General features: G+C 40.5%; 1 protein-coding gene across 3 annotated transcripts; it reads right to left on the bottom strand.

Moving 5' to 3' along the window:
• Nucleotides 1–3,024: 3,024 nt before the first annotated feature.
• On the bottom strand, nucleotides 3,025–22,927 carry pls3 (plastin 3 (T isoform)). Of its 3 annotated transcripts, none has more exons than XM_062047994.1 (17): nucleotides 22,325–22,448; nucleotides 20,858–21,035; nucleotides 18,627–18,732; nucleotides 18,393–18,544; nucleotides 17,003–17,132; nucleotides 13,257–13,389; nucleotides 12,422–12,503; nucleotides 12,183–12,348; nucleotides 11,936–12,078; nucleotides 11,359–11,454; nucleotides 11,083–11,278; nucleotides 10,830–10,908; nucleotides 5,476–5,593; nucleotides 5,265–5,395; nucleotides 4,910–5,033; nucleotides 4,694–4,818; nucleotides 3,025–4,007 (listed from the first exon to the last, which is right to left on the bottom strand). In XM_062047994.1, the coding sequence occupies exons 3-17, from the start codon at nucleotides 18,685–18,687 to the stop codon at nucleotides 3,875–3,877; spliced, it is 1,869 nt and encodes a 622-aa protein (XP_061903978.1). In that variant the 5' UTR covers nucleotides 18,688–18,732; nucleotides 20,858–21,035; nucleotides 22,325–22,448; the 3' UTR covers nucleotides 3,025–3,874. The 3 variants fall into 3 exon arrangements, with proteins under 3 accessions (XP_061903978.1, XP_061903976.1, XP_061903975.1); XM_062047992.1 differs by lacking the exon at nucleotides 22,325–22,448 and adding an exon at nucleotides 21,108–21,227; XM_062047991.1 differs by lacking the exon at nucleotides 20,858–21,035 and having other exon boundaries at nucleotides 22,325–22,927.
• Between the last annotated feature and the right edge of the window lie 2,462 nt (nucleotides 22,928–25,389).

Raw genomic sequence — 25,389 nt, 5'->3', positions numbered from 1 at the left:
TTTGGTATGACTCGGCCGGGGTTTGAACCATACTTGCCAACCCTCCCGAATTTTCCGGGAGACTCCCGAAATTCAGCGCCTCTCCCGAAAACCTCCCGGGACAAATATTCTCCCGAAAATCTCCCGATTTTCAGCCGGAGCTGGAGGTCACGCCCCCTCCAGCTTCATGCGGACCTGAGTGAGGACAGCCTGTTTTCACGTCCGCTTTCCCACGATATAAACAGCGTGCCTGTCCAATCACGTTATTCCATACGAGGTGTCCGGCATACCGCCGTTGAGCATGGTGCAGATGGAGAAGATCTTCTCGGCGTCCGTGTTGGCGTCCGTGCCAAAGCAGACACTGGTCATGGAGCCATCCTCGGGGAAGAGACGGGAGGACAACAGGGTGACAAGAACTAAATAATCCAGACTAGAGATAAAATGTATTATTATGTTTATCTTACCTAAAAATAAATATATGTATTAATTAAAAAAAAAAAAAAACTAAATACATTTTTACTATATTTTGCTAAAAACATCAAAATTTTATTTTTATTTGTATTTTTTCTGACTCCTTATTACATCCAGCCATAGAATTATACATTAAAATAAACATATTTGAAATAATTAATTTTAAATGATCATAATAATTCATTTAAAATGACCATGTTTAATTATTAAAATAATTGCTTGTTTATCAACAACTTTAGCATTTTATTCATTACATTTTGAAGCTCTCAGAAGCCAAGTTATGTTATATTCCTTAAGATTTATTTATGCAAGTTTGAAGTATCAATTATCCAAACAGTTTTGTTTGCATATTTTCAGGATGTATATATATATATATATATATATATATATATATATATATATATATATATATATATATATATATATATATATATATATATACGGTATATGAAATACTTGACTTGGTGAATTCTAGCTGTAAATATACTCCTCCCCTCTTAACCACGCCCCCCCCCCTCAGCTCCCGAAATCGGAGGTCTCAAGGTTGGCAAGTATGGTTTGAACTCACAACCTACCATCTCAGGTGATATAAAAGATGGAAATGGGGCCATGAATAAAATGTTTTGGGCCATAAAAAGCCTACAACTGGCACTGTCCCTCATGGACATTATACCACCTCTAACCCGCTAGATTAAAAAAAATTCTATATATATATATCAATTTTTTAAGCAGGCTTCACTACAGATCTTAAAATAAAGCCTGCAGCTCTGCTAACTATCTGTCTTGTCAATCAGCTGCAGACTTGGAAGCTATAGTTTGAGGGGTTTATTTTTGTTCAGGCAAATAGGCTAACCTCGCATAATGTTGCCGTAGCTCACATAGCCACAGTAGGCTCGTCTTGCTAACATTTGTGTCCATCCCATCCATCCATTTTCTACCGCTTGTCCCTTTTTGGGGTCGCTGGAGCCTATCTCAACTGCAATCGGGCGGAAGGCGGGGTACACCCTGGACAAGTCGCCACCTCATCACAGGGCCTAACATTTGAGTCCTTTGGCTTAAATTAAGCACTTTTGATCATAAAAATGGCCTAAATGAACTAAAGATAATACAATAGTATGCCGATCAAACCAGAGCATGCAGCATTACTACATTGGTGACTGTGTGTGATAATGTTAAAAACTGTATATAGAAGTTCGTAAACATGTTTTTGTTAATGCTCCAGCTATGAAAATGTTGATTTATAATTTATATTTAACAGTGATAAATGAGGAATTACTTAAAAATTGCTTCTTTTTTTTTAACGAAGCTTCCATCCAAACAATGAAAGCCACAGGAGCTGTACGTCATCACAGCCTTTTTGTTAGTCTGTAACAAACCGGCGTGTGTAAAATTTCCCAAATCGTTGCGTGTAATCCAGAGAGGACAGCCCAGAGGACTTCCTTGCTTGGGCTGAGACTCGGGCCACTGAACAGTGCACACTTCAACTGCCACCCCATGCAGAACAAGACTGCTAAACCAAATCCTCTTTATTACCAAGAGGAGTTCCGTTATGCCAGAAAAGTTTGTTCTGCATTTTGTGCTGATGTGTAAAAAAAGTTTAGGCCTTTTTAGCAATAAAAAGAGCATTAAATGACCTATGAACTTACAAGAGTAGTAACAATATACAATTGTGAAAGGGAAGTCAGTGGCAGTACAGTAAAATGAAGTCAAGTTGGGCTGAGGAGTTGATTTTGAATGTCAGAGCCAAACATGTTATAAATGAAGACTTCTTCTGCAGCAGGGTACACCTCAGGTTTCTGTACATATTAATGGCTTTAATGTAGGGTAAAAATACAGTACTCAGTATATTGGATTTATAGCGGTACACTGCAATACTATATGTCTGTCCTAACGTGTTGCTATTTAACAGTGTAATTGAGTTATCGCTGTCGGGCCATGGGAAAATGAGACAGCTATGAAGAATTGGTGGGAAATATGACTTGAAATGTCCATTTATATTGCCAGTGCAGTAAACAAGAAATGCCCTCAATCTTCTGCTGATGTGCAATGGTTAACCAACTTTTTAGGATTACATGATTTCATTTTCGCGTTGTATGGCTCAAACAGAAAAAAAAGACCTTTCTCTAACAAAGACTGTCTTAGTGGGACATTTCCTTGTATCGGCTTTTGCACGCCACACTTCTCATAGGATTAGGTTTTCAACTTAAGTTTCCTTCGATTTTGGTAACTGTTACTCTGTAGCAAAATATGCTATCATCGAAAGTTGCGATGACAGCCCTTTGATAAGTAAAAACACTGTTCAATTTAACAAAGGACTCATAGCAAAGTGCTTGCCAACAAGTCTTCAATAACATTAAAAGTAATGTTAAATGTTCATCATCCTTTTGTTTGATTTATTTAGCCCACAGATTAGGGTGGTAACTACAGAAGTAGTGTAAGTCTAAAGTGTAGATAATTGTAGTGTAGATAAGCAGTGAGGAAAAACAGTTTAAACATGCAACCACACAGAAAATGTGACTCTAATCAAAACAAAAGCATTACGAGTCCCAGCGCTGATAATAGAATAATCACTCAATCACTCAAGTCATGTTTATTGTTTCATGTCAAGCACTTTGGAGTAGACAAGGCCACAAGCCAAATACAATTTGGTTGTCGTCATAGTAAAAATAATAATAATAGCAGTTTGTATGTGATAAGGTAAGGTAAAAGCTCAAAAAGTTCCAGTACTACAAGTCTTTAAGATAAGAAGGCACAGCAGAGAGTCCAGTCAGCCTGCTCCTTATTTGAAATAAACAAAATAGAACATTAAGAACAGAAGTCCAGCTCTGACCAGAAATATTACCTCACTAACGGTCCCACAAAACACACAAAATTACAAAAATACAAGACAGCATATACAGAGAGGTCATCACTATAGTTTGACCTAAATGGCTTCTGTTACTACTGATATGTAGATGACACAAGCATGAACCTTTGGGTCTTCTTGCTGATGCGTGCACCCTCAAAACCGCCTGTCACTCACAAAACAAATCTGAATGCATTGAAGATTTTAAGTCTATGTTATCACTCATAGTGGTGGCAGTAAAAATACATGTAAACCTCTCAGCTGGACTATGCATAGATGCTTTAAGAAAATCCTTATAATAAATGTATCAAAAGTACTGCAGGATTGAAAGATCTCCACGGCTACACAAGGTCCACTTTAAACTCATGAATGTGTCATTTTAAATAGGGAAACAGCACATTTTTCTTCAAAAAGCACCTCTGCAGAGATGCATACAATTTTTCATTCATTTCGATTTTCTTTAAAAAAAAAAAAAAATTTCTTAAGGCAGATGAAGGGGGAGAAGGACGATGGAGATGTTTCAAAAAGCTGATGGCTTGTGGGGGAATAAAGTGTCACAATTACCACAGCCAGTCTTCTTTAGACTCGGTTCATCCCTCGGCCCATCAGGCATGCGAAAACTGTCATCACCATTTTGGGATTGACTTCCACAAGGTCCTCTGGCAGGGCGTAAACACGCGCTCCAATTTTCCTCGCCATGGAGATGGCGTATCTGAGGAAGGACAGAGAGCATTGTATAACTATGAGAAAAGTGGCAATTGTTCCAAGACTGCAAGGGCTTCCCCTGAAATGTCCAATAAATATATGTTTAAATATGTACTTTAGTGTTTACATTTCATTGACTGAATATGCACTCGCGTTCAACTTTTGTTCAGGACTAGTTTACTTTTGCAACTTTCTTCTCATACATTGTGGTAGTGTCACAGTGCATCAAACAGTGTTGAAGCTGAGCCTCCATTGACTTCAATAAGGGAGCATAGAGTGGGTTGTTCCACTGCAACCAAACTACACAGTCTAAACAAACTACAGTCTAAAATAAATGCTCGGCTTTGTCCCGCCCATCGGACACAGAGCGTATGGAATGTGGGCTCGGCCTCGGCTGGCCTGGACGCTGAGGTTGATGATTGTATGATCTGTCTAAGGCTGAATCCCAAAAATCAAGGATCTTGAAATACAAACCGCTGCCAGAGCATTTTTCAAGTTTCATTTTCTTATTTCGTGTTGATAGGTAGAATTGTATAATCCCTTGTGTGACATTTACCATTTAAAATCTAACATATTTATAATGGTTATTGGAGACTGTACTTTTTAAAAGTATTTGAAAAGGAGCTCCACCTACTTGAAAGAACAGCAGCCTCCAATGTTTGAGACAGGTACTTAGATGACAAAACAACTCACTTGGCATTCTCTAGCTTGTCTTCTTCAGAGAGTTGGCTCGTTTTAATTAGCTCCTTGTGGATGCTGCCTGGCTGGATGGCGTCGATCAGCTCGAGAACAGCCAAACTGCTGCTGATCTCTTTGTCCTGATGGCCACACAGAAAGGCATAATGTGGTGATTTTTTTTTTGGGGGGGGGGGGGGGGATCCCTATCTAAAATTGAACACAAAGGGTTACCTTAAAACTTGAAATCTTGGTCCTCTTTCCAGCGTCTGCTAATGTTTTGTTGACCCACTTGACAATGATGTCATCATTGACCTTCTGACCTTCACCCAGCCCCTCCAGTACATTCAATGTGTACCTGCAACACAAGGGGCAGATTTCTTATGATTCAACACACAGAACAACGTATACTAAAATGACTTTACTTGAATTTCAACACAAGGCATACAGCAGCAGTAAGTAACAATGTCAACAATCATCATTTGTGACACGAGCAGCAGCTGAGCTTATGAGAATGTGCTCCCAGTTTGAAGACAATGTGTCAACCTTTCCGTACTTGCCGAGCAAAAATGTGCAACACATTTTTCACCTTCTCATTAGCTGCCACACCAGCGCCAGGGTCAGCGTATTATTGCCGTCGTTCAAGTCCTGCCCACCAATGCCGACGAGGGAGAAATTGGCTTTTTTGCCCAGTTCCACAGCGTAGTTACAGTTCTCCAACTGGAAGGGAGAGACATTAAGGTCAGATAAACTACATTTGCGAGTCCTGTATGAGGAAGGAAAAGGGAACCAAGCCTTACCTTCTTCATGTTGGTGCCCAGTTTGGGGTAGGGCGGCCTGTTGACTTTGTTATTCCAGTCGACATGCACCCTAATCTTCTCATAGAGCTGGAGAATGACCAACGCATCCTGTAGGTCTCTGAAAGACCACATTTTGCGTGATAATTACACTCATTAATGGAGAAGATGACTGAACCTTAGTTGCATGTTGGCAACAATGCTGATGGGGAAAAAACTTATTGGTGCCTCATTTTGGTGCTAAATGATGGCAGACTTAGCTGATTAGGTGATGTTGATTTAAAATGCATTGTTGACCTCAATATGGCAAAAGCGGTGCTCAGGTCCAACACGGTGCACACATTTCGCTGGAGCGCTCGTCAGCAACACTTTCCCATTATGCCCCAATCACAGTCATGGCGAACAAGGTGCATTTACGAATTGCGAGAAATCTGAAAACAGAAGTCTTCCGCCACCTTCGGCTTCAGATATTGCGACTTACTATTGCGGTTTTTCTAAACATATTTATAACAATATCGTATGACTGTTCTTTGTAATTTCACGGTTGACTGCGTCCTATTACCGTATTTTTCGGATTATAAGGGGCACTTAAAATCTATTCATGTTCCCTTATAGCAGACCTGGGCATTCGGCGGCCCGCGGGCCACATCCGGCCCTTTGTGCGTCCCTGTCCGGCCCGCGTGAGGCCAATCATAAATTACAAAATACATTTAAAAAAGTATTTATGTCGAGTGTGCAATACAACGGTGCTGCTTTTGTTTTGAAAAGCGTTATTTGTATTACTTCCGTGTGGACTATGCTCGTGCCTCCAAAGGAGGAGGAAGCGTTGTTGCGGAAATGAGGAGTGAGGATAGACCTGCGTGTGGAAGGAACGAGATAAGTTGAGCTGTGTTAGTATAGGTCAGGGGTCGGCAACCCGCGGCTCCGGAGCCGCATGCGGCTCTTTGACCACTCTGATGCGGCTCAGCTGCATACTTGCCGACCCCTCCAATTTTCCCAGGAGACTTATGGATCTCAGTGCCTCTCCTAGATAACTCCCTGGGCAAATATAATCCTATTTTCCCTCTAATTACTAAATTAAGGCATGCCCTAATTGCACTGCAGTAATTGTCCTCTATAGCATTTACAAACAGCGTGCCAGCCCGGCCACATGTTGTATGTAGCTTTTACTTGCACACCTAGGAGACAGCAAAGCATACTTAGTCATCAGCCATACTTAGTCATCAGCCACACAGCTTACACTGACGGTAGCCGTATAAAACAACTTTAACACTGTTACGTTACAAATATGCGCCACACTGTGAACCCACACCAAAAAAGAATGAAAAACACATTTCTGGAGAACATCCCACCGTAACACAACATAAACACAACACAACCAATACCCAGAATCCCATGCAGCCCTAACTCCCCCCCACACATCAACCCCCCCCTCCGTGCGTAGGTTGAGTGGAAGAGTTAGGGCTGCATGGGATTCTGGGTATTTGTTGTGTTGTGTTTATGTTGTGTTACAGTGCAGATGTTCTCCAGGAATGTGTTTATCATTCTTTTTTGGTGTGGGTTCAAAGTGTGGCGCATATTTGTAACGTAACAGTGTTAAAGTTGTTTTATACGGTACGGATACCGTCAGTGTAAGCTGTGTGGCTGCTGACCTAGTACGCCTTGCTGTCACTTACGTGAGCAAGCTGAAGCTGCATTCTACATGTGGTCGAGCAGGTACACTGTTTGGTCAGGCTGTAGAGGGCGCCAAAAGCAGTGCCATCACGCCCTGATATTCGGGAGTCTCCCGGAAATAATGAGAGGGTTGACAAGTATGACGCTATCAAGCGCCATTCATTCAAAACTCGCGGGCCGCACTAACATCAAATTTCCATATTAAAGTGCGTGCCGGTCCGTGTGTCTGAGACCCCTGGTTAACATAGCACAAAGCAATTTAAGCTTTGTATGCAGTTTTTTATTTTAAATTTAAAACATTTTTTTGTGGCTCCCATTATTTTCTTTAATTTGTGAAACTTGCCAAAATGGCTCTTTGAGTGGTAAAGGTTGCCGACCCCTGGTATAGGTTGCTCAATAAAAGTTTAAAAAGAGCGTCAGACTTGGTGTGCACTTCTTCTGGACGCTACAATTGGTGTCAGAAGTAAAACTTTGCGCATACTGCCGCTGCTTGTGTGAGCATACTGCGCTGCTTGTGTGCTCAGCCTGCTATGTCATCGGGAGATACGTGCCACAATGTTTCCTGGCGACTTTGTCAAGATTGAACGGGAGGGAAAGGACTTTGAGTGGGGACTTAAGGTGCCGGCAGCGACTGCAGATGTCTGTGTGAATCCCGGACGTGAGGAGCTCGCCGCAAAGAGAGAGAGAGGGAGGAAGGAGAGAGGCAGCGTCTACAGGTGCAGCGCACGCTGTTTGGCATGGGGGAATTCCGCCCTCAATGAAGACTCCCAGGTTTGATGGCAAGGCGAACTGGGAGGCATTTCATCCCACTTCTGACACCAATTGTAGCCTCCAGAAGAAGTGCACACCAAGTCTGACGCTCTTTTCAAACTTTTATTGCGCAACCTATACTAACACAGCTCAACTTATCTTGTTCCTTCCACACGCACGTCTATCCTCACTCCTCATTTCCGCAACAACAACACTTCCTCCTTCTTCGCCAATCACCTTACAGGCGTGCTACGTTCACAACAAAGAGGATGCAGGATAAAGTGACAGAAATTGACATTTTTGCCCTGTGTTATACATCAGGAAGTGTTGTGTAAGAAAGTGTTAAAAATAAAACCATCAAAAACAATCTGCTTTTGTATAAAGTTAAATTAGGTTAAATGAAATTATTGTTATTATTATTTATCTTACGGTATATCAAAAATAATTTGAGCAAAATTTAATTGAAATATTGTCGGTGTGGCCCTCCAGCAGTGCTCAGGTTGCTCATGCGGCCCCCGGTAAAAATTAATTGCCCACCCCTGCCTTATAGGGATCAACATGGCTCGAATGGTAAAGCTGTCGTGCCAGCAACTTGAGGGTTGCAGGTTTGATCCCAGCTTCCGCAATCCTAATCACAGCTGTTGTGTCTTGGGCAAGACACTTCACTCACCTTGCTCCCAGGGCACCTACACTGGTGTATGAATGTGCAGGACTCCCTTGAAAAAGAGGTTCTTAATCTCAATGGGACTTTCCTGGGTAAATAACGTTTAAAATAAACAAAAAATTCTGGTTGTGTTTACCGACCTTGAAGCCATTGTATTTGGTACATTGTATAATGATGTGTGCCCAGTAGATGGCAGTCACACTAAGAGATGCTTGGACTGCGAGATGACGCTGGCAAAGCAAGCCCAAAACTTTGAGGTTTCATTGGGAATACAGAACATTACACATGGTGCTCAAAATTCTGTCATAATGTTTTAGTATGACTTTGGTAAGCTACAAAGCCGCACCCCTTGATGAAACGCGGAGCATTTCGGCTACCGTAGTCAGGCGTACTGTGCTTCAACATGCTGCACGGGTATTATTAGCGTTCTGTTTCGCATTATGCAAAACCAAGTTTTTCTTACCTACTGGTACTAGCTGATCTGCACAAGTCCCGAAAATTTGCGCTCGTCCGCCAATGTAGTCCACACCGACACATAGTCAATAAGCTCCTTTTTCTCTATCCTCTTTTTGTGGGGCACTCATCGTCCGCCGTTGCCATTTTTAATACAAAGTAGCGTACAGTTCTACTTCATATCTGTCAGTAGACTTGCTACGAAAGCGCTAAGGGCTACCATTATAGTGCAAAGTCGTATATAGAGTTATGAGAAGTATTCGTTTTTCTTATATTGTTCTTCTCTATTTTTCAACTGTTATTGCATATTGTAATATCGATGAATGTTGGAATTTAGTTGGCCAAATATGTAAACAGTCTTTTGAATTGGAGATGAAAAAAATAACTTGCTGTGGTCTATTGATATTCTCCACAATGAAGTCACTATAAAACTTAACACACTACAAAAAGTACATCATATATACATATGAAGAGCACATACATGTAGGGATCACGCTAGATTAATAATATAATTTGGAATAAACTGAAAAAAGCAATACAATTATGCAGAACGAAGGTTGGCTCTAATGCCGCTAGCGTAATGCTAATGTTTTACAACTAACTTTGGCTAACCAAAATTTGCATAGCCCATCGCAGGTCACATACATAGAAAAACAATCATTCATACTCACATTTATACAATTTAGAGACTCCGAAGAACCTAACATGCATGTTTTTGCAATGTGGGAGGAAACCGGAGCACACAGAGAAAACCCCACATGTAAAGGAGAACGTGCACACTCCACGCATAGATGTCCAAATGGAGGTTCAAAGACCCACTGGTGTAAAGTTACAAGGTATTGTTCGGTAGTAATGTTAAACAGGGTAGTTTACACAGGCTTGAACAAGAAATGCCTTAATTAACTTGAAATATCTTTCTCTTAAACTGTCTTTCTTTCCTTTTGTTGAGACTCAACTCCGATCAGGTAGGTGTGCGACCATCTGTAGCGCTGCTGAAAGGCGATTTAGATGCACAATTTATTTATTTTAATTTTAAATAAAAGCATAGAAAAATATTTGTATGATATTTGAGATGTTTTTCAAACTTGTTATAGCCCATAGTACTGAAAATACTGTACACGGTATGTCTATGAATGATCTACAGAATATCCATTATACAATATATTACTTAAATTGGTTTTCAAAACCTCAAAAACTTTTAAGGTGTGGTGGGTTTTATTTTGCTGTGGCAGTGCACCGCAATCAATTACATGTCGGGAAATCCCTGGTACAGTATTGCACAACAGATCTTCGGAACTGTGTGTATGTGAGAACTTATATCACTATGCTGTGTCTTATAAAAGTATGCATGACAGTATAGTACATGCCTTATTTTCTATTATGTCTACTATATTGGGTAAAAAGAGGGTAGAGGTGACAATAGGAGTGTTACTTAATGTTTAGAGGGCTTGAATAATGTTAAAAACCGTACCGTAATGTTAAAAACAGTTATCATCTTGATTATTGTTTAGTTTTTATACTTAAAAAAAACAAATATTTTATTCAATGGTAAAATCTTTAAATTAATATTCTATTCGAACTTGCATGTCACAAAATTCAGTAATAAAAGCATTGTTTTTCAACACAATGCACATGTTTTCTATTTTCGAAGTACCGGTTTTGGAACAGTTTACATGCTAGAACTGTTTCAAAAGTACAGATTTGGCACTGGAATCTTTTAAAATGCAAACAATCCCTCTCTACTAATAAAACTATCTTAAAAAATACATCTCATGCAGTTAAATACAAAGGCGACACATTGATACATTGTACTTACAAAAACAGATGATTGACATTTGGGTTGACGCCCAGGGAGTTCATCCAGTTTCTGAATGTTCGCTCCTCTCTTGTTTCATCTATACAGCAAGAGGAATGTGATTTTGAGGCTTTTTAAGTGCTCAGGTGTAATAAGGAACATTTACCAAGCTAATCACTTTATGCACTTGTTAAGCTGTGCTCCTACACATCAAACTAAAAAGGGTTAATAATCATTTATATTTTAATTTAGTTGTAGGTCCATGCAAACTCACTTTCTAGCATGTTCCAGTCAATGTCCGTGTTTTCAGGCTTGGTCAGAGCAGGATATTTATTGAACAGATTGGCCACAAAGGCCAGATTGAGTTTGGGATTCCCGCTGACGACGTCGCTTGGGGTGACAAACTGTCGGCAGCCGAGCTTGTCGGCCTGCTGCAGCATAGCTTCTGCCCTCTTCAAGTCGTCTCTCTCCTGGAGAGCACACAGACAGACAAGTCTTCATTAGAGACGCGGGGGTTATTAACAATTAGCATGCGACTTATTGCACGTACATTGTAACCTGACATGTTGACGTCTATGTAGGGCTGGTTTTCCTCTGTGCCTTTTGGTGCGATCTGGTTTAGGAGGTGGAAGTAGGCTTTGGAGTCCTGGAGAATGCCACAAAAAACGTGTTTTCAGTAAACACTGGGCCTCACTAAAGACACATACTCTACATTTAATTTGCTCACAAAAATGTTTGCATTTTCACACAATTACAAGTAAATTGTACGTTTGGCACACCACTTTATCGCTGCATCTTCAAACACGGTTTATTGTATATATACACACACACAGGGAAAAAAGAATATATCAGCACATTTGACATACTCTTTCCTGTTTTTTCGATTTTTGTGAGTAATTGAAAAAACCTCTATAAACACAGAATATTTTTAATTTACAGTACAGTAAATGTCAACTGTAAACTCCATTATCACCCTTCCCTACTCAGTCCTGGTTACATATTCATTTGGCCTGCTGCCAACCAATTCGGTCCTATTCTGGGAGCAAAGCGGGCGGATATTGCATGTCTTTGTCTGCAAACACGGATTGTGCAGACAGAAAGATGTCTGTTAGTGTGTTCAGGCCTACCTTGATGTCAGAGCTGAAGTTGTTGATCCTTGGCTGGCCAGCATTCTCCAAGTGGAAGTTAGCCCAGCGGAGCAGCAGTTCTTCTGGGGACAACTTCATCAAGTCCTCCAAGGTTTCGCCGTCTCTCAGTAGTGCCGCCAGCGCTGTTGAAAAGCATTAACAATCGGGTAAGTAACCTCAGAAAAACTGACCCACAATTCACTTAAGACTTTGTGACCGACGTGTCAGTGACAATTATGACCTTTACCTTCATTTCTGCTGAGCTCGATGTCGGCAAACAAACCAATCTTGATGATCTGCCACAGCAGACCCAGCACCAGATGGGGCTTGCCGGCTCTCAGATCTAAGGCGCCAATGTTCACAACGTGGCAGCCGATGGCAGAGGCGGAGTTCAGCGCCAAGTTGAGATTCTCCTGTAAAGTGTCAGTGATAGAGGTAAGCTGACAGGAGGTAGGAAGAAAGATGCCCGTCGTAGATTTAACTGACCTGTGTTGTGAACGGCGTCAGCTTCCTCTTGTTTATGGTTCTCTCGTCTATAGTGTCTGGCACTGACTGGTTGATCATTTTGCTGCGTAGCCATAGAAAAAAACATCCAATCAGAAATACAACATTACATCAGAGACCCAATGACTAACTAAAAATAGGGATGAAAATACTGTGGTAACTACATTTAAGAGTGTTTTGAGATAACAGCTAATTGTTATCCTTTAAATTACAAGCACACATTTTATTTACAAGCATCACTGCCATTAGTTGGCGTAGCAAATTTGGCGAAGAAATTTGAGCGTATTATATTACTGCTAGTCTGCAACATACTAAAAGATGAATAAGTCTAACACTAGCCCAGCTAGAAAGAGATACTGTACTAAATGCACATTAATTACATTACTTCATAAAACTACCATAGAAGATAATCATATTGTATTGTTTTTCATACAATACGGCTTATCCAAAAGTTTTTTTTGTTTTTTTTTTAAAAGGCATGTTACATTTTAAAATGGTACTAATTTAGGGGCCAAACACCAATACATGTATTTAATTAAATTACAATGGAAGACATTCATTTGAAATACAAGTGTTTTCAGGCAAGCGCTTCATCACAGAACCAATTAGGTTGTAAGTTAAGGTACAACTTTTGGTAATTAGTAGTTATATAACAACAACATATAACAAGCGTCTATGTGACAGCACTTTGAATATAACATGATTAATATTTTAAGCAATGTGAAACAGCATGCTGGTGTTTGACATTTATGGAAAGGCCACATGGTGTCAGGCATGGGGAAAGTAATTTCTGCTAAGTGAAAAGAGGAACTCTCACCAGAGTAAGATACCGTCTGCGACTGATTTGAACAGAGAGTCTGTGGAGGGATCCATGGGTAGGACATGTTGACAGTCAGGATCATTTTCCAGTGCAGTGTTGATCCACTTTGCAAAAGCAAAACGCTCCTCCTCTGTGAGGATTTCAGGTGTAAGTTACAAGCATCAATATAGGCAAAAGACCAACAATGTAGGACAAAAACCTAATGCTCAGAAGATCCATAATCGCCTTATTACTAGGGATGTGCAATAGAGACAGTTTACAATATAAATGCTATAAAATTGGCCAGATATAGAGCTTTTAATATTATATATATATATTATATATATATATATATATATGTTTGTTTTTTTTAAATCTATGCTGTGACTCGCAAATTTGACAGCAACAAGTGAAGGATTGCATTCTCAAAGCAATGTAGCGATCACTGACGAGGAATAGCTACATACTACATTACACACGGTAGGATAAAATAAGCCATGCTAGCCATGAAGCTAGAGCTTTGGAATGTAAACAGAGGTGGGCGTATCAATACATGGTATCAGTACATGGTCAATACTACATTGATTTATTTATTTTTTTCCCAAGATGGCGCCGCTGTAGTGGCTGCTGTTGGCAGGAGCTCTGTGCTCTTGTTTTCATGTGTTATTATATATATATATTTTTTTTTTGCCTTTTGGTTCAGGACCCTTTGGGACTGTGTGACAAGGGGTGGCACTTTCGTGACTTCTGCGGTGCTTTTTTGTGGACTTCTGTATCTGCCTCCCGGGAGCCTTTTGGCCATGGAGACCAGCTGCTGGGTCTCTGCCACACCAGAGTCCGTTTGGAGAGACTGGAGGAGATGCAGATGAAGAGACAGGGCTGCGGAGCTAGCGCTGAGCGCCGGGACGGACAGGCTTCACAGTGTCTTGGCTGAATGAGCAGGTATCGGACACCTCAGTCTCCTTAGACGCCTCCTTGCTCATCCATGCGGACTGGCACTGGCCGAGTTAGTGGGCGACTGAGAGTGGAATCGGCTCTCTTGGTTGCTTTGTTGGGTCTGCTCCTGTCTCTGGCCATGCTCCCTCCACCCCAGCAGACGATGGCGTGGAACACCGCAGAGGCCACCGCAGTATATGTTTTTTTTTACTTTTTATTCATAGCTGTATGTAAAAGTGGCTGGTTGCATCAGCTCTGCTCTTTTAATGGCTTTAATGTCCTTTGTGTTCCCCTCTTACATACATGTAAGAGGGATGTGTGCTATGGCTATGAGTTGTTTTTTCCCTTGGACCCCCTCTCCAAGGGCCCAGGTTTAGACCGATTTTTTTTCCTCCCCCCATTGTTTACCTGTATCTCACCTTTTTTGTAAGGGGCGCCGGAAGTTGGCAGACCCGTCGGCGATCCTGTTCTGTCTATCTGTAATGTTTGTCTGATCTTGAATGGGATTGTGCTGAAAAATTGTATTTTCCCCTCGGGGATTAATAAAGTATTTCTGATTCTGATTCTGATTACTTCGATATTTTTACTGTCACAAAATATTATGTTGTTGTTGTCGTTTTTGTTTACAAAAACCAGAAATAAGTCCCTGGACACAGGAGGGCTTTAAGTTAAAAAAAGAAAATTTAAATCAGAGCCAAGAGTAGTTATTGCTTATGTTTTGTTTATTTTGTACTGTTGACTTTTTTTCCCGCTCAAATCACAATAAAAGGAATACAAAAATAATATTTGCTATTGTTACACCCCCATACTGTATTTTGTTGTCTGATTATAATTGCCATCAAAAAATTCATAATTCAATTATCTTGAAAATTTTAGGTATGAGATCAGTATGACCAATACTGCCCCTATAACTACTTGGTATTGGATCGATACCTAAATTTGTAGTATATCCCAAACCTAATGTAAAGTATCCAAACAACAGAATAATAGGTGCTTAATACATTTTAACTTAAGTGCAGATATAACCATGTTACAACAGAGAGCTAAGCAAATATTAACAGTAAATTAACAGTTTTAAGAATATAATACAACTGGAAATGACACAATATGTTACTGCATAAGACAGCATCTAAATTAGGAGCCTTTGCAGTGCTGTACACATTTAGCTTTTTCCCTAGTAGCACCATTGCTACTAAATGGAAATAAATTAGTAGCACAGAACATTTTTGTAGCAATATTAATAAATGTCTTAAATATTACAATTTAATTTGTAACACTCAAACAAGGTACACATGTGCCCTCATACATATAAACACAATGCCATCATATGGCCTACTGTAATGCTCAATTAAACACATAGAACATCCCTAATCTGTGCTAGCAATGTCAGTAAAACGAGTATAGGGCTGGGCGATATGAATCAAAACTCATATCCCAATATAGTTTGGCCCATAAACTAACCCATAAATGGAAATATTTGTTGACATAACTAAATATCTCCACCACCATGCCTTGTTTTTAAATTTTTGGGACTGATGGGGATCCCAAATACACAAAAACAAGTACCAACAAGTAAGAAAAGTAGGTTTTGTATAATAGGATCCCAACTTAAGATAATAAAAAAGAAAAAACCTTGAAAATAATAATAAGTCAAATAATCTACAATCTTCATTAAAAAAAACAATTTAGCTATGTTTACTCCTTCAGCTAACAAAAACACAAAAGAATAAAATGTGAAAAAAGTGCTCTGGTTACGTCTGCAGCAAGATGAAAATAATGGACCTTTAACAATGGTGATTTTATAGCTAAACATCATTACAAACACACAAAGATGTTAGCCAGGAACATTAACCTGCAAACAGCTTCATGATGCTGTGACAGGCTGTGTTCTGAAAATTACTTTTTAAAAAAGGTCAGTAATTATAGTTATTCCTCACTTTATAAAATGTTTTATTGAATTAGTAACAAAATAACTCTTTCATAAATGTAATTCATTACTAGGGAAATCAATTAATGCGTTACCTAAAAAATAAACTCCAAATGTCTGGCATAATGCAGTTGAGACAAGTTTTAGTGTGTGCTTTTTAAAAGGCAGTGCCTGTTGCCTAGTGACATGTGAAGTCAGTGTGTTTACTCAGTAGTCTGAGTTTGAGCTGTTTTCGTTAGCTTAGCAGGCTAGCATCAGCAGTGTGTCGGCTCTGTCGACAGCTCTTTTTAATTTTTCACTGACTTTTGTTACATCTGCTTAATAAATAGATTGAATGTGATTCCATGGCTGTATGTTCTTGTCAACAAATGCAGTATTATTTGAATGGCAAGTCTTTCACTTCTATTATTGATTTGTTGTTCAATATTCCCTCCAACCCTCGTAGTTACTATTTATTGCACAGTGCAGTTTGTGTCAAGTGGTGGAGAAAAAAACTTTTTCTTTTACTGACCAGTTCTTTTAACTAAGATGTAGTTTAATTTGTGTTGGATCGAGTGTGTGACCCAGGAGGAGCAGCCCCGCTCCCCTCTCTGCAATTCTACTCTAGTTTTACCAAATTTGGATGGATTTATTTTAGGAGCAAAATGCAATGAAGAGGTTGAAATCCCTTTTCGCACATGTGCAACAGGTTGTTTTCTTAAAGTGGCAAGATCTATTTTTAGTCGCATTTATGAGTAAATTTGTCACACCGTCCAGCAGTGCTTTTTTAACCCGTTTTGAAATGGTTCTATTATCATTTACATACCAAATAATAGATTGTGCTACATACCTTCATCGCAGTGGGCTGCAATATATATCACAATATAGATTTTAAGACATAACGCCCATCCCTACTTCTTACCAGAGAAGGAGTGTTGCGTTCCTTCACTTGACAACTCTGATGTTCCTCCAATAGCAGTGATGCCTTGTTTTCGGTTGATGACCTTCCGGAAGGTTTTTGCAATTTCACTGCCCCTGAGCTCTTGGACAATCTGTACCAAAAAGGGATATAAATCAATTTTATTAAATCTAGAAGAAAAAATTGGGAAAATAACTGCAAAGACAATTATCCATTGATTTATTCAATAAGCTACTGTGCCAGAAGAATTGTTTTAAATAGGTTTCTATGAAATTTTGCAACTAACAATCTATTTCATTTGTTTCTAATTTCTCAGTCTTATCAAGCCAGAACAATCCAAGTCAGTATGCAGACACAGCAGCATGGCTGGAATGTCTCAGCACTGGCAAGAAGCCATTATGATGCCCAAAGAACATGAGGCACCACACAAGCCTCTGAGTTTCTAAAAGGCAACCGGGTGTTCATGTGGTGTTTTTAAACCAAACTGTCACTTTATGACACATCTCAGTGAAGAATTAGTGTTAGCACAAAAATTCATCAAGCAGAACCACACTCTTTAAATAGATGCTATAAAAAAACACACACGCAGCGCTGACTAACTTGTCCAAACACTCATTGGGTCAACAATCTCATTCAAATCATTCAGCTCATGTGACTTGGTAATGTATGAACCACTAAAGCAGCATGTGTCATACATCGCATTAGAAAACGCTTATTCCACAAGTCGTATATGTGACTCATGCATAAACTTAGCAGCCAACTTGCATGTTTTGTGCTGCCTAGGCAAAGGTATAAACACAACAATTACATCTTGACCTCGTCCCCAAAGTCGTAGAATCTAGGTGGGTAATCACTACATAAGTGGCAGTGCACTCCTCTCAAACACAATGGCCCCAACATGTTAAGCAGTGAGTTGGGAGTTGCCGGATGCTGCCCCTCCTTCCAGCACATGCACAGAAAGTACTGGGTTTGTATTGTTGGCAAAGCCCATTAATCACATGCACATTTAACTTGTTTTCTCCACTATTTTCTCAAGGATAGATGTCTTTGTTCAATGTCGACATCCATCTGCTGATAAGCTCTAAAAGGGCACATATATCATAGCCATTAAAAATATCATAGCCATTAAAACACAAGTCATGTCTCAATGGAACCTCTGAAATTTAGGGCTCTAAGAGTTCTGCTGCGGTCCTGCTGCGCCACTGAAATTAAATACGAGCTGAAAAAAAACACCACTTTGCTGACCTCACTTCCTCATTCCCGGAGTGTGTGGAGGCTTTTCACAGTGCCACTCAAGAGGGTGAGGTATTTTTAGGCATTGGGGTCGGGGGGGCGACAAAGAGCACTTGTCTAGCTAGATGGTACAAGGCGCTCAGAGCACCACTTGACTTACCGACAAGAACTCAATGAAGCTGATCTTAGAATCCCTGTTACGATCAAGTTTGTGGATTATCTCTCGGACCATGTAACCAGGCAGAGGGTGGCCGGCATCTTTGAGGACTTCATTGAGCTCATAATCACTGATGAAGCCGTCGTGGTCCAGATCTAAAGGGGACACAAAAAGCAGCGTTTAATACAAGACATGAAGCAACCAGGACTAGTGTGGCTTTGGGTTTAATTTACTCACCAGTCTTTTCAAATATCTCTCGCATTTCCTCCTGCTCCTCTTTTGATATTTTTCCAGACATGTTTCGGTGATTGACCTGAGGATGGTCAGTCAGAGAAAGTTGGGACTGCAGACAGAAAATAATGAAGTCATTATCACACATCTAAGAAAGCACAAAATTTTTTTTTTGATTTACAACAACCCCTGATGAGAGGCGATCTGTTCTGTCACATTAAAACACAAAATACTTGTGAAAACTCACTCAATTATTTTTTAAGCACATTTTATTCCGTTTGCCCCAATTTACACACAAACTTGAAAAAGAATAAGGGGGCGAGAGGTGAGGACATTCACTCATAAATGCAAAGCGCTTGAAATTGACACCGTGGATACAGAAACCCTGCGGATAGACAGACTCTCAATAGGAACAACACGACTCAGCGGAGCAAACTTTCTCAAACATTTTTTGCTTGCACAAACAAAAAAATCCCCATCTGAAAAAAATCCCAGAAAATAAGGAATTCCTTGGAGTAGCTCTTTCCTGACTGTAAGGGGCCAAGGAATGTATTGGGCCTTGCACCGATCGGGCTTTACTTAAAAGGCAAGGAGGGTGTGCTGCCTCACTTTTCAAGGCCAAACTGGTGTGGTGGCATTCCTCTAGAAACACAAGTGTTCACAAAACAAAGATGAAGTTGAAACTGCAGTGAGAGTCTCAGATTTTCCAGACAAAAAAAGGTTCCTGTTTTCTGATTTAAAATCCAGACTGGTGAGTTTTAGAGTGTCTTAGTCAGAGAGCATATGGATCAAATCCATTTAAATGTTACTGATAGCCAAAGTAGGCAAATTTGCTTTGCAGGGTGTCAGCTTCTCTTTGGCCATACATTCACACAGGCAAAACAATAGACTATATAAATACACTTCCTCTTCCAGTCAAAACCATTAACAGCCTTATTGAAAGATGACTGAACAGCGATTAGCAACTCAAAGATAAGCAAAACGAGTCTGATTTAATTCACTGTAAAATCAACTATGGATGTTAGGCAGTAGGATTTAAATGCTACTCTATGAATCAGAACAGAATGTTTTTCTTCTGTAAAATGTCACTAAATCTGGGCAAGAACATACTTAAAACCATTAGGAAAATAACCAAGTGACGGCTGCTATATTTAACCTCTCCAGAAGGATGTGAAAAGCGGCTGCCAAAGTCAGCCCCAGCCACAATAAGGGCCAATACGCATTACCTCATTTGCCGGCCCTTGTCACACACCCTCGACATAGGCGGAGTGAAAACAGAAGAGGGGTTAAGTACATGGAGCAAGGGCACAGATGGCGGGGGACAAATGTGAGACGTGTTGCTGGTGGTAGAGAAGAAAAGAGGGATTGTAATCGCCCCAGCCAACAGTGGCCATAAATGAGAGTCGGGGTCTAAAGACAGTTGCCGGTTTTGACAGCTGGACTGGTTTGGAGAGTGGGGAGAACCTTTGTGCTTGTCAGTGGTTGGTTTCATGTAGGAGTCATTACCACTGAGAGTGTAAAACACACAAACTGATGATGACCTGTTATTGTGTCTGTTTGCACCCTTTACTCTACCATAACATATTTGTCTGGTACAAAAGGTACCTTGAGAATCTAATAGTTAGCTTTACTTTAAAAAGGATTCGAACGGTTCATTATTTTCTGACAGTGTAGATCTGTCCGTCAATTTTTATGAAATCATCAACAAGAGGAACTAGCTTACTGGTGCAGTGTTTGTCTCTTGCACACATTTGTATCTAATATCGCCTTGACAATAAATCTACGACACACAAAACTGCCTTAGATGGATATATCATTCCATTTAAAGCCATGTTGCCAGAAAATTGCGTTTAGGAGGAGCACGCCGACACACCCGCGCTTAATCCACAATGTTACGTAGGAACTGTGAGGCACACAAATAGATTTAGGCACCCGTCCCATTTGTGGTCACGTTCATACGCGCACACACCCAACACAGTCTGTAAGGACACAGGCACTTTAACTCTTTGACATCGCCTGCAGATCTGAATCGAACTGAGTCATGGACTTGTGAGTGTGTGGTATGCGACACCACTTCCTTTTGGCCTTACATGGATGGATAAGATAAGCCAAACCAAACCATACTGACCGGTAAGGAAGATGCGGCGACAACTACAGCATTTGGAAGTTCCGCAGCACTGATATTACTGAAAGCGGTCACTTCATCATTGCCATATTCAAATGAACTGGTCTCTTACCAATTAAACAATTTGCTTTACGGGGGACACTACTTAGCAGCCAAATCAAGGATGTAGTAGGTGTAGAAGCAAAGAGGTGTCCTCTCAAGCCATCATTGAGGAATGCCACAGGACAGGTTACCAAGTTTGCTGCTGCTGAATCAGGCGGCCGTTTTCAGCCACAGGTTAGCGGACACACCTACAAACAATTATGAAGTATTCAAGAAAACCAACATAAGGCTTCATTAGACAGCATTTGTTAATGCAGTACCTTTAGCAGGGCAGGGTCATCCTCTATTAACACCCGTCCTTCCTAACAGGGAAAGTAAATACTTTGTGTCTATTTGCTTATACCGCTTATAATTTTCAGGATCACTCCAGCTGACTTATGGCAAAAGCCAGACTATACTCTGGAATGATCAGCAGCACAATAGTCCGCTATATGAACCACTACGCTACCAATGACCAGGAAATAAGCACACTATGGACAGTTGTTTACCTTTCCCCTCAGTTATGCAGATGCTTTGGTTTTAAGATGCAATGTGAAAAGTACAACAGAGTAAAAACAAGGTTGTTCCTTCTCTGTAGAGCGACGAATAAAGGCACCTGCTTCAAGCCCCGATGGCACAGAAACTGGACCGACCTGTTTACCGCCACACGAGTAAGTGTGTGTGAGGACGGCAGGACAAGTCACGCCCTCCTCCAGACAGTCTGGTTTGTCTTTACACAGATAAGATCAAGTATTGTCTGTATTTAAAACAAAAAGAGGCAATCACGTGGTGTGCTGCAGCATGGACAAGTGAAATGTGGGAACAAAAAAACAATATACAGTCAAAGGTAAACCAGCCATTTCATTCCCCTTAAACGGAAGCACTTTTTCCACTGAGCATGACTAATGGTCTGCATTCAAGTGCCAAAATATGAAAAAAATGTGGCGGTCTCTGACACCATTGGACTTTTAGCTTTTGAAACTGCACCTGGTGAAACACTTAACATTTCACCACAGGATTTATGAACAATTCTGACCAATGTCCATGAGAGGATATGCTATGAAATAAAGAGAGGGAGAGGCACATGTACTCAGTGAATCATTGTCTGGGATAGTGCCAGCGTTGTAGAAGGAAAAAGACAACACACATCTGTCATCAGAGCAGCTTAAAGTGGAGTTACAAACTTTGGAGCAGCTCATCCTGTCAAATGTTGTCCTTTGTGCATTTCATTAACTGATCACTAGCCGCTCTCAGTGAAGTGTCTATTTGTAAGGCTTCTATTAAGACAACTTTAAGGCTGCCTGTGAGGATGAATAGAATACAAAAAATGGAGCTGAAGCTAGGCGGCTAGCAGTTAACAGACAGGAAACTATCCTTGTTTACTCATGCTAATCCAGGCAGTCGGGGTGGGGGGGTCAACAAGGCGGGTACGCGAATGGCGTAAATTCCAGTTAATACTCATCTTTGGCTGGTCAAGGAGAAGTTAATTGGTACTCACTCTTGGTGCGCCTGAAATTCCAGACAGCGTCCAGCTCTCCGTGTTGCCTCCTTCACTCCGAGTCAAAAGTAGTCTGGCGCTGGGCTGCTTGGCCCGCCCTGACGTGGCGTCGCCGCCTACCATTGGACTGTTGGACGGAGGATGCTGTGGCGAGAGGGTTTTCGGCAATGGTGTCCTTTTCTCCGCAGACATGCTTCCTCTGGTCAAACACCGCGCAATGCCGGGTCACTTTTATCACCTGCTGGCTTCGGCTGCTATGCTTGCGATGCTGAATGTCTCCTCAAATTGTTCCTATTCTGTGGAAAAGTGCCTCAAGTGTTCTTCAGCAGGACACACAACGACTGACTTAGCTCTCTTTGAATACACTTCTGAGACCCTTTTAAGCTCTTTTTATACAGTACTGTACTCTTTAAAGTCGACGAGGTCACAAAGCGCTCTGGCCTCTTTCATATGTGACGTCAACATAGTCGTCTTTAAAGCTGAAACATTGCATCAGCCAATTGAAAACGTTTGTCTTTTTCCCCCTCTAGATTTGAATACGATAAAAAAATTCCAAAAAAATCCAACCAACACATTACGATTTCCTCAATGATACAGGAGAGAGGTGTCCAAACTACTTACACTAAGTGCCTGCGGCGGCCATTTTGATATAATTTAGCTTTGTAAAAAAAAAAAAATTAGCTAAAAACAGACATTATATATATTCAATTAGGGGTGTCAAAAATAACAAGTTAACTCATGCGATGAATCACACTAAATATTGCATTGATCGAGTATATATTCATGCTCCGGCACTCTGGAATGCCCTCCCGGTAACAGTTAGAGATGCTACCTCAGTATTTAAGTCCCATCTTAAAACTAATTTGTGTACTCTAGCCTTTAAATAGACCCCCCCCCTTTTAGACCAGTTGATCTGCCTAATGTACAGATTAGGTGACCACAGATCACCATAGCTGCTCAAAGTCGGGACCCGGGGTGGACCACTCATCTGTGCATCAGTTGGGGACGTCTCTGTGACGCTGACTTGTCTCCACTCAAGATGATCTCCGGGCTGGCCCCACTATGGACTGGACTCTCACACTACTAGATCCACTCGACGTCCATTGCACCGGTCGCACAGGGGGGAAGGTCCCCACATCTCCGGTCACCTTCAAGGTTTCTCATCGTAGCCCATTGGGTTAAATTTTTCCTTGCCCTGATGTGGGATCTGTGCCGAGGATATCGTTGTTTAAGATGCAATGTGAAAAGTACAACAGAGTAAAAACAAGGTTGTTCCTTCTCTGTAGAGCGACGAATATGTCCATATAGTATAGCTTGTGCAGTCCTTTAAGACACTTGTGATTTTTGGGCTATATAAATGTACTTTGATTGATATATACCAGGGGTCACCAACCTTTTTGAAACCAAGGGCTACTTCTTGGGTACTGATTAATGCGAAGGGCTACCAGTTAGATACACACTTAAATAAATTGCCAGAAGTAGCCAATTTGCTCAATTTACCTTTAACTCTGTTATTATTAATAATTAATTATATTTATCTTTGTGGAAACACTGATCATCTTAATGATTTCTCACAATAAATATATATATAAACAGATAAATATCAATATGCAACACTTTATTTTTATATTTTCTCTAAGTGCACATTTTTCAAATTGAACATTTTCAAATGATCACTTCTAAGACAGTCTTGTGAAATCACAATATCCCATGTTAACTAGCTAGCCACTAACATTTTTTAACAAATCATGAATTACTTTGCACCATGTTTGTACAAATAATAACTCATGTAAAATACAAAAGTAAACTCTCACATTTTTAAATCATGTCACACTTTGAACTGGACACCAAATCTGTTATCTGTTTCTTTGTCAGTTAGTGGGAAGCCTGGCATTGCATGCTGTTAACTAGTGTGTTGTACTCTGGTGTGTAACTTGACACTGCAACTCTGAGTGAGTCTTGCAGATGTGCATCAGTGAGGCGTGTTCTGTGTTTGTTCCTGATGAAGTTCATGTCAGAAAAGGCTGATTCACAAAGATAAGATTTTTCCTCATTGTTTGCGGAACCTTCTTAATCTTTTGGACATATTTTCACAGCAATCTGGCCTTAAAGGCCTACTGAAATGAATTGTTTTAATTTAAACGGGGATAGCAGATCTATTCTATGTGTCATACTTGATCATTTCGCGATATTGCCATATTTTTGCTGAAAGGATTTAGTATAGAACAATGACGATAAAGATTGCAACTTTCGGTATCTGATTAAAAAAAAAGGCTTGCCCCTACCGGAAGTAGCGTGACGTAGTTAATTGAACATATATGCAAAGTTCCCTATTGTTTACAATGATGGCCGCATGAAGTGAGAGAGATTCGGACCGAGAAAGCGACAATTTCCCCATTAATTTGAGCGAGGATGAAAGATTTGTGGATGAGTAAAGTGCAAGTGAAGGACTAGTGGGGAGTTGAAGCTATTCAGATAGGGAAGATGCTGTGAGAGCCGGGGGTGACCTGATATTCAGCTGGGAATGACTACAACAGTAAATAAACACAAGACATATATATACTCTATTAGCCACAACACAACCAGGCTTATATTTAATATGCCACAAATTAATCCTGCATAAAAACACCTACGTGTTTGTTATGCTAGCTCCTAGCTCCTCTGCTAGCTCCTAGCTTCATAGAACACGCCAATACAATTCAAACACCTGATCAACACACACAATCACTCAGCCCAAAAGACCGTTCACCTAACCCAAGGTTCATAAAGCTTATACCGCGTTTTGACCCCTGATATATACTTTGATATATATGCATATTAATCACACAATTTATATTCCGCGTAAATACTCCTTTACTTTAACCCAGGGGTGTCAAACGTACGGCCCAAGGGCCGCCGGATCAGGCTTTTATCCGGCCCGCGGGATGAGTTTGCTAAGTATAAAAATTAACCTGAAATTTTTGAATGAAAGAAACAGCTGTTCTGGATGTTTCCACTAGATGTCGCAATAGCAATTATTTGTATCTTTGTAGATGATGCTACATATGTACAAAATAAACCACGTG

The sequence above is a fragment of the Entelurus aequoreus genome, linkage group LG05 (assembly GCF_033978785.1).
Source record: "Entelurus aequoreus isolate RoL-2023_Sb linkage group LG05, RoL_Eaeq_v1.1, whole genome shotgun sequence".
In the NCBI taxonomy this organism is placed as follows: domain Eukaryota; kingdom Metazoa; phylum Chordata; class Actinopteri; order Syngnathiformes; family Syngnathidae; genus Entelurus; species Entelurus aequoreus.
The sequence above is the reverse complement of the archived record's forward strand: the minus strand, read 5'-3'. Positions and strand labels throughout refer to the sequence as shown.

Excerpts from the sequence above, each read along its gene's own strand:
- pls3 (XM_062047991.1), bottom strand. The coding sequence starts at position 22,516 with ATGTCTGCGGAGAAAAGGACACCATTGCCGAAAACCCTCTCGCCACAG. Across the intron at positions 13,390-17,002 it reads AACGCAACACTCCTTCTCTG|AGGAGGAGCGTTTTGCTTTT; the intron begins GTAAGAAGTAGG and ends AAATCCTCACAG. Across the intron at positions 11,279-11,358 it reads TCAACATGTCAGGTTACAAT|GAGAGAGACGACTTGAAGAG; the intron begins GTACGTGCAATA and ends TGTGCTCTCCAG.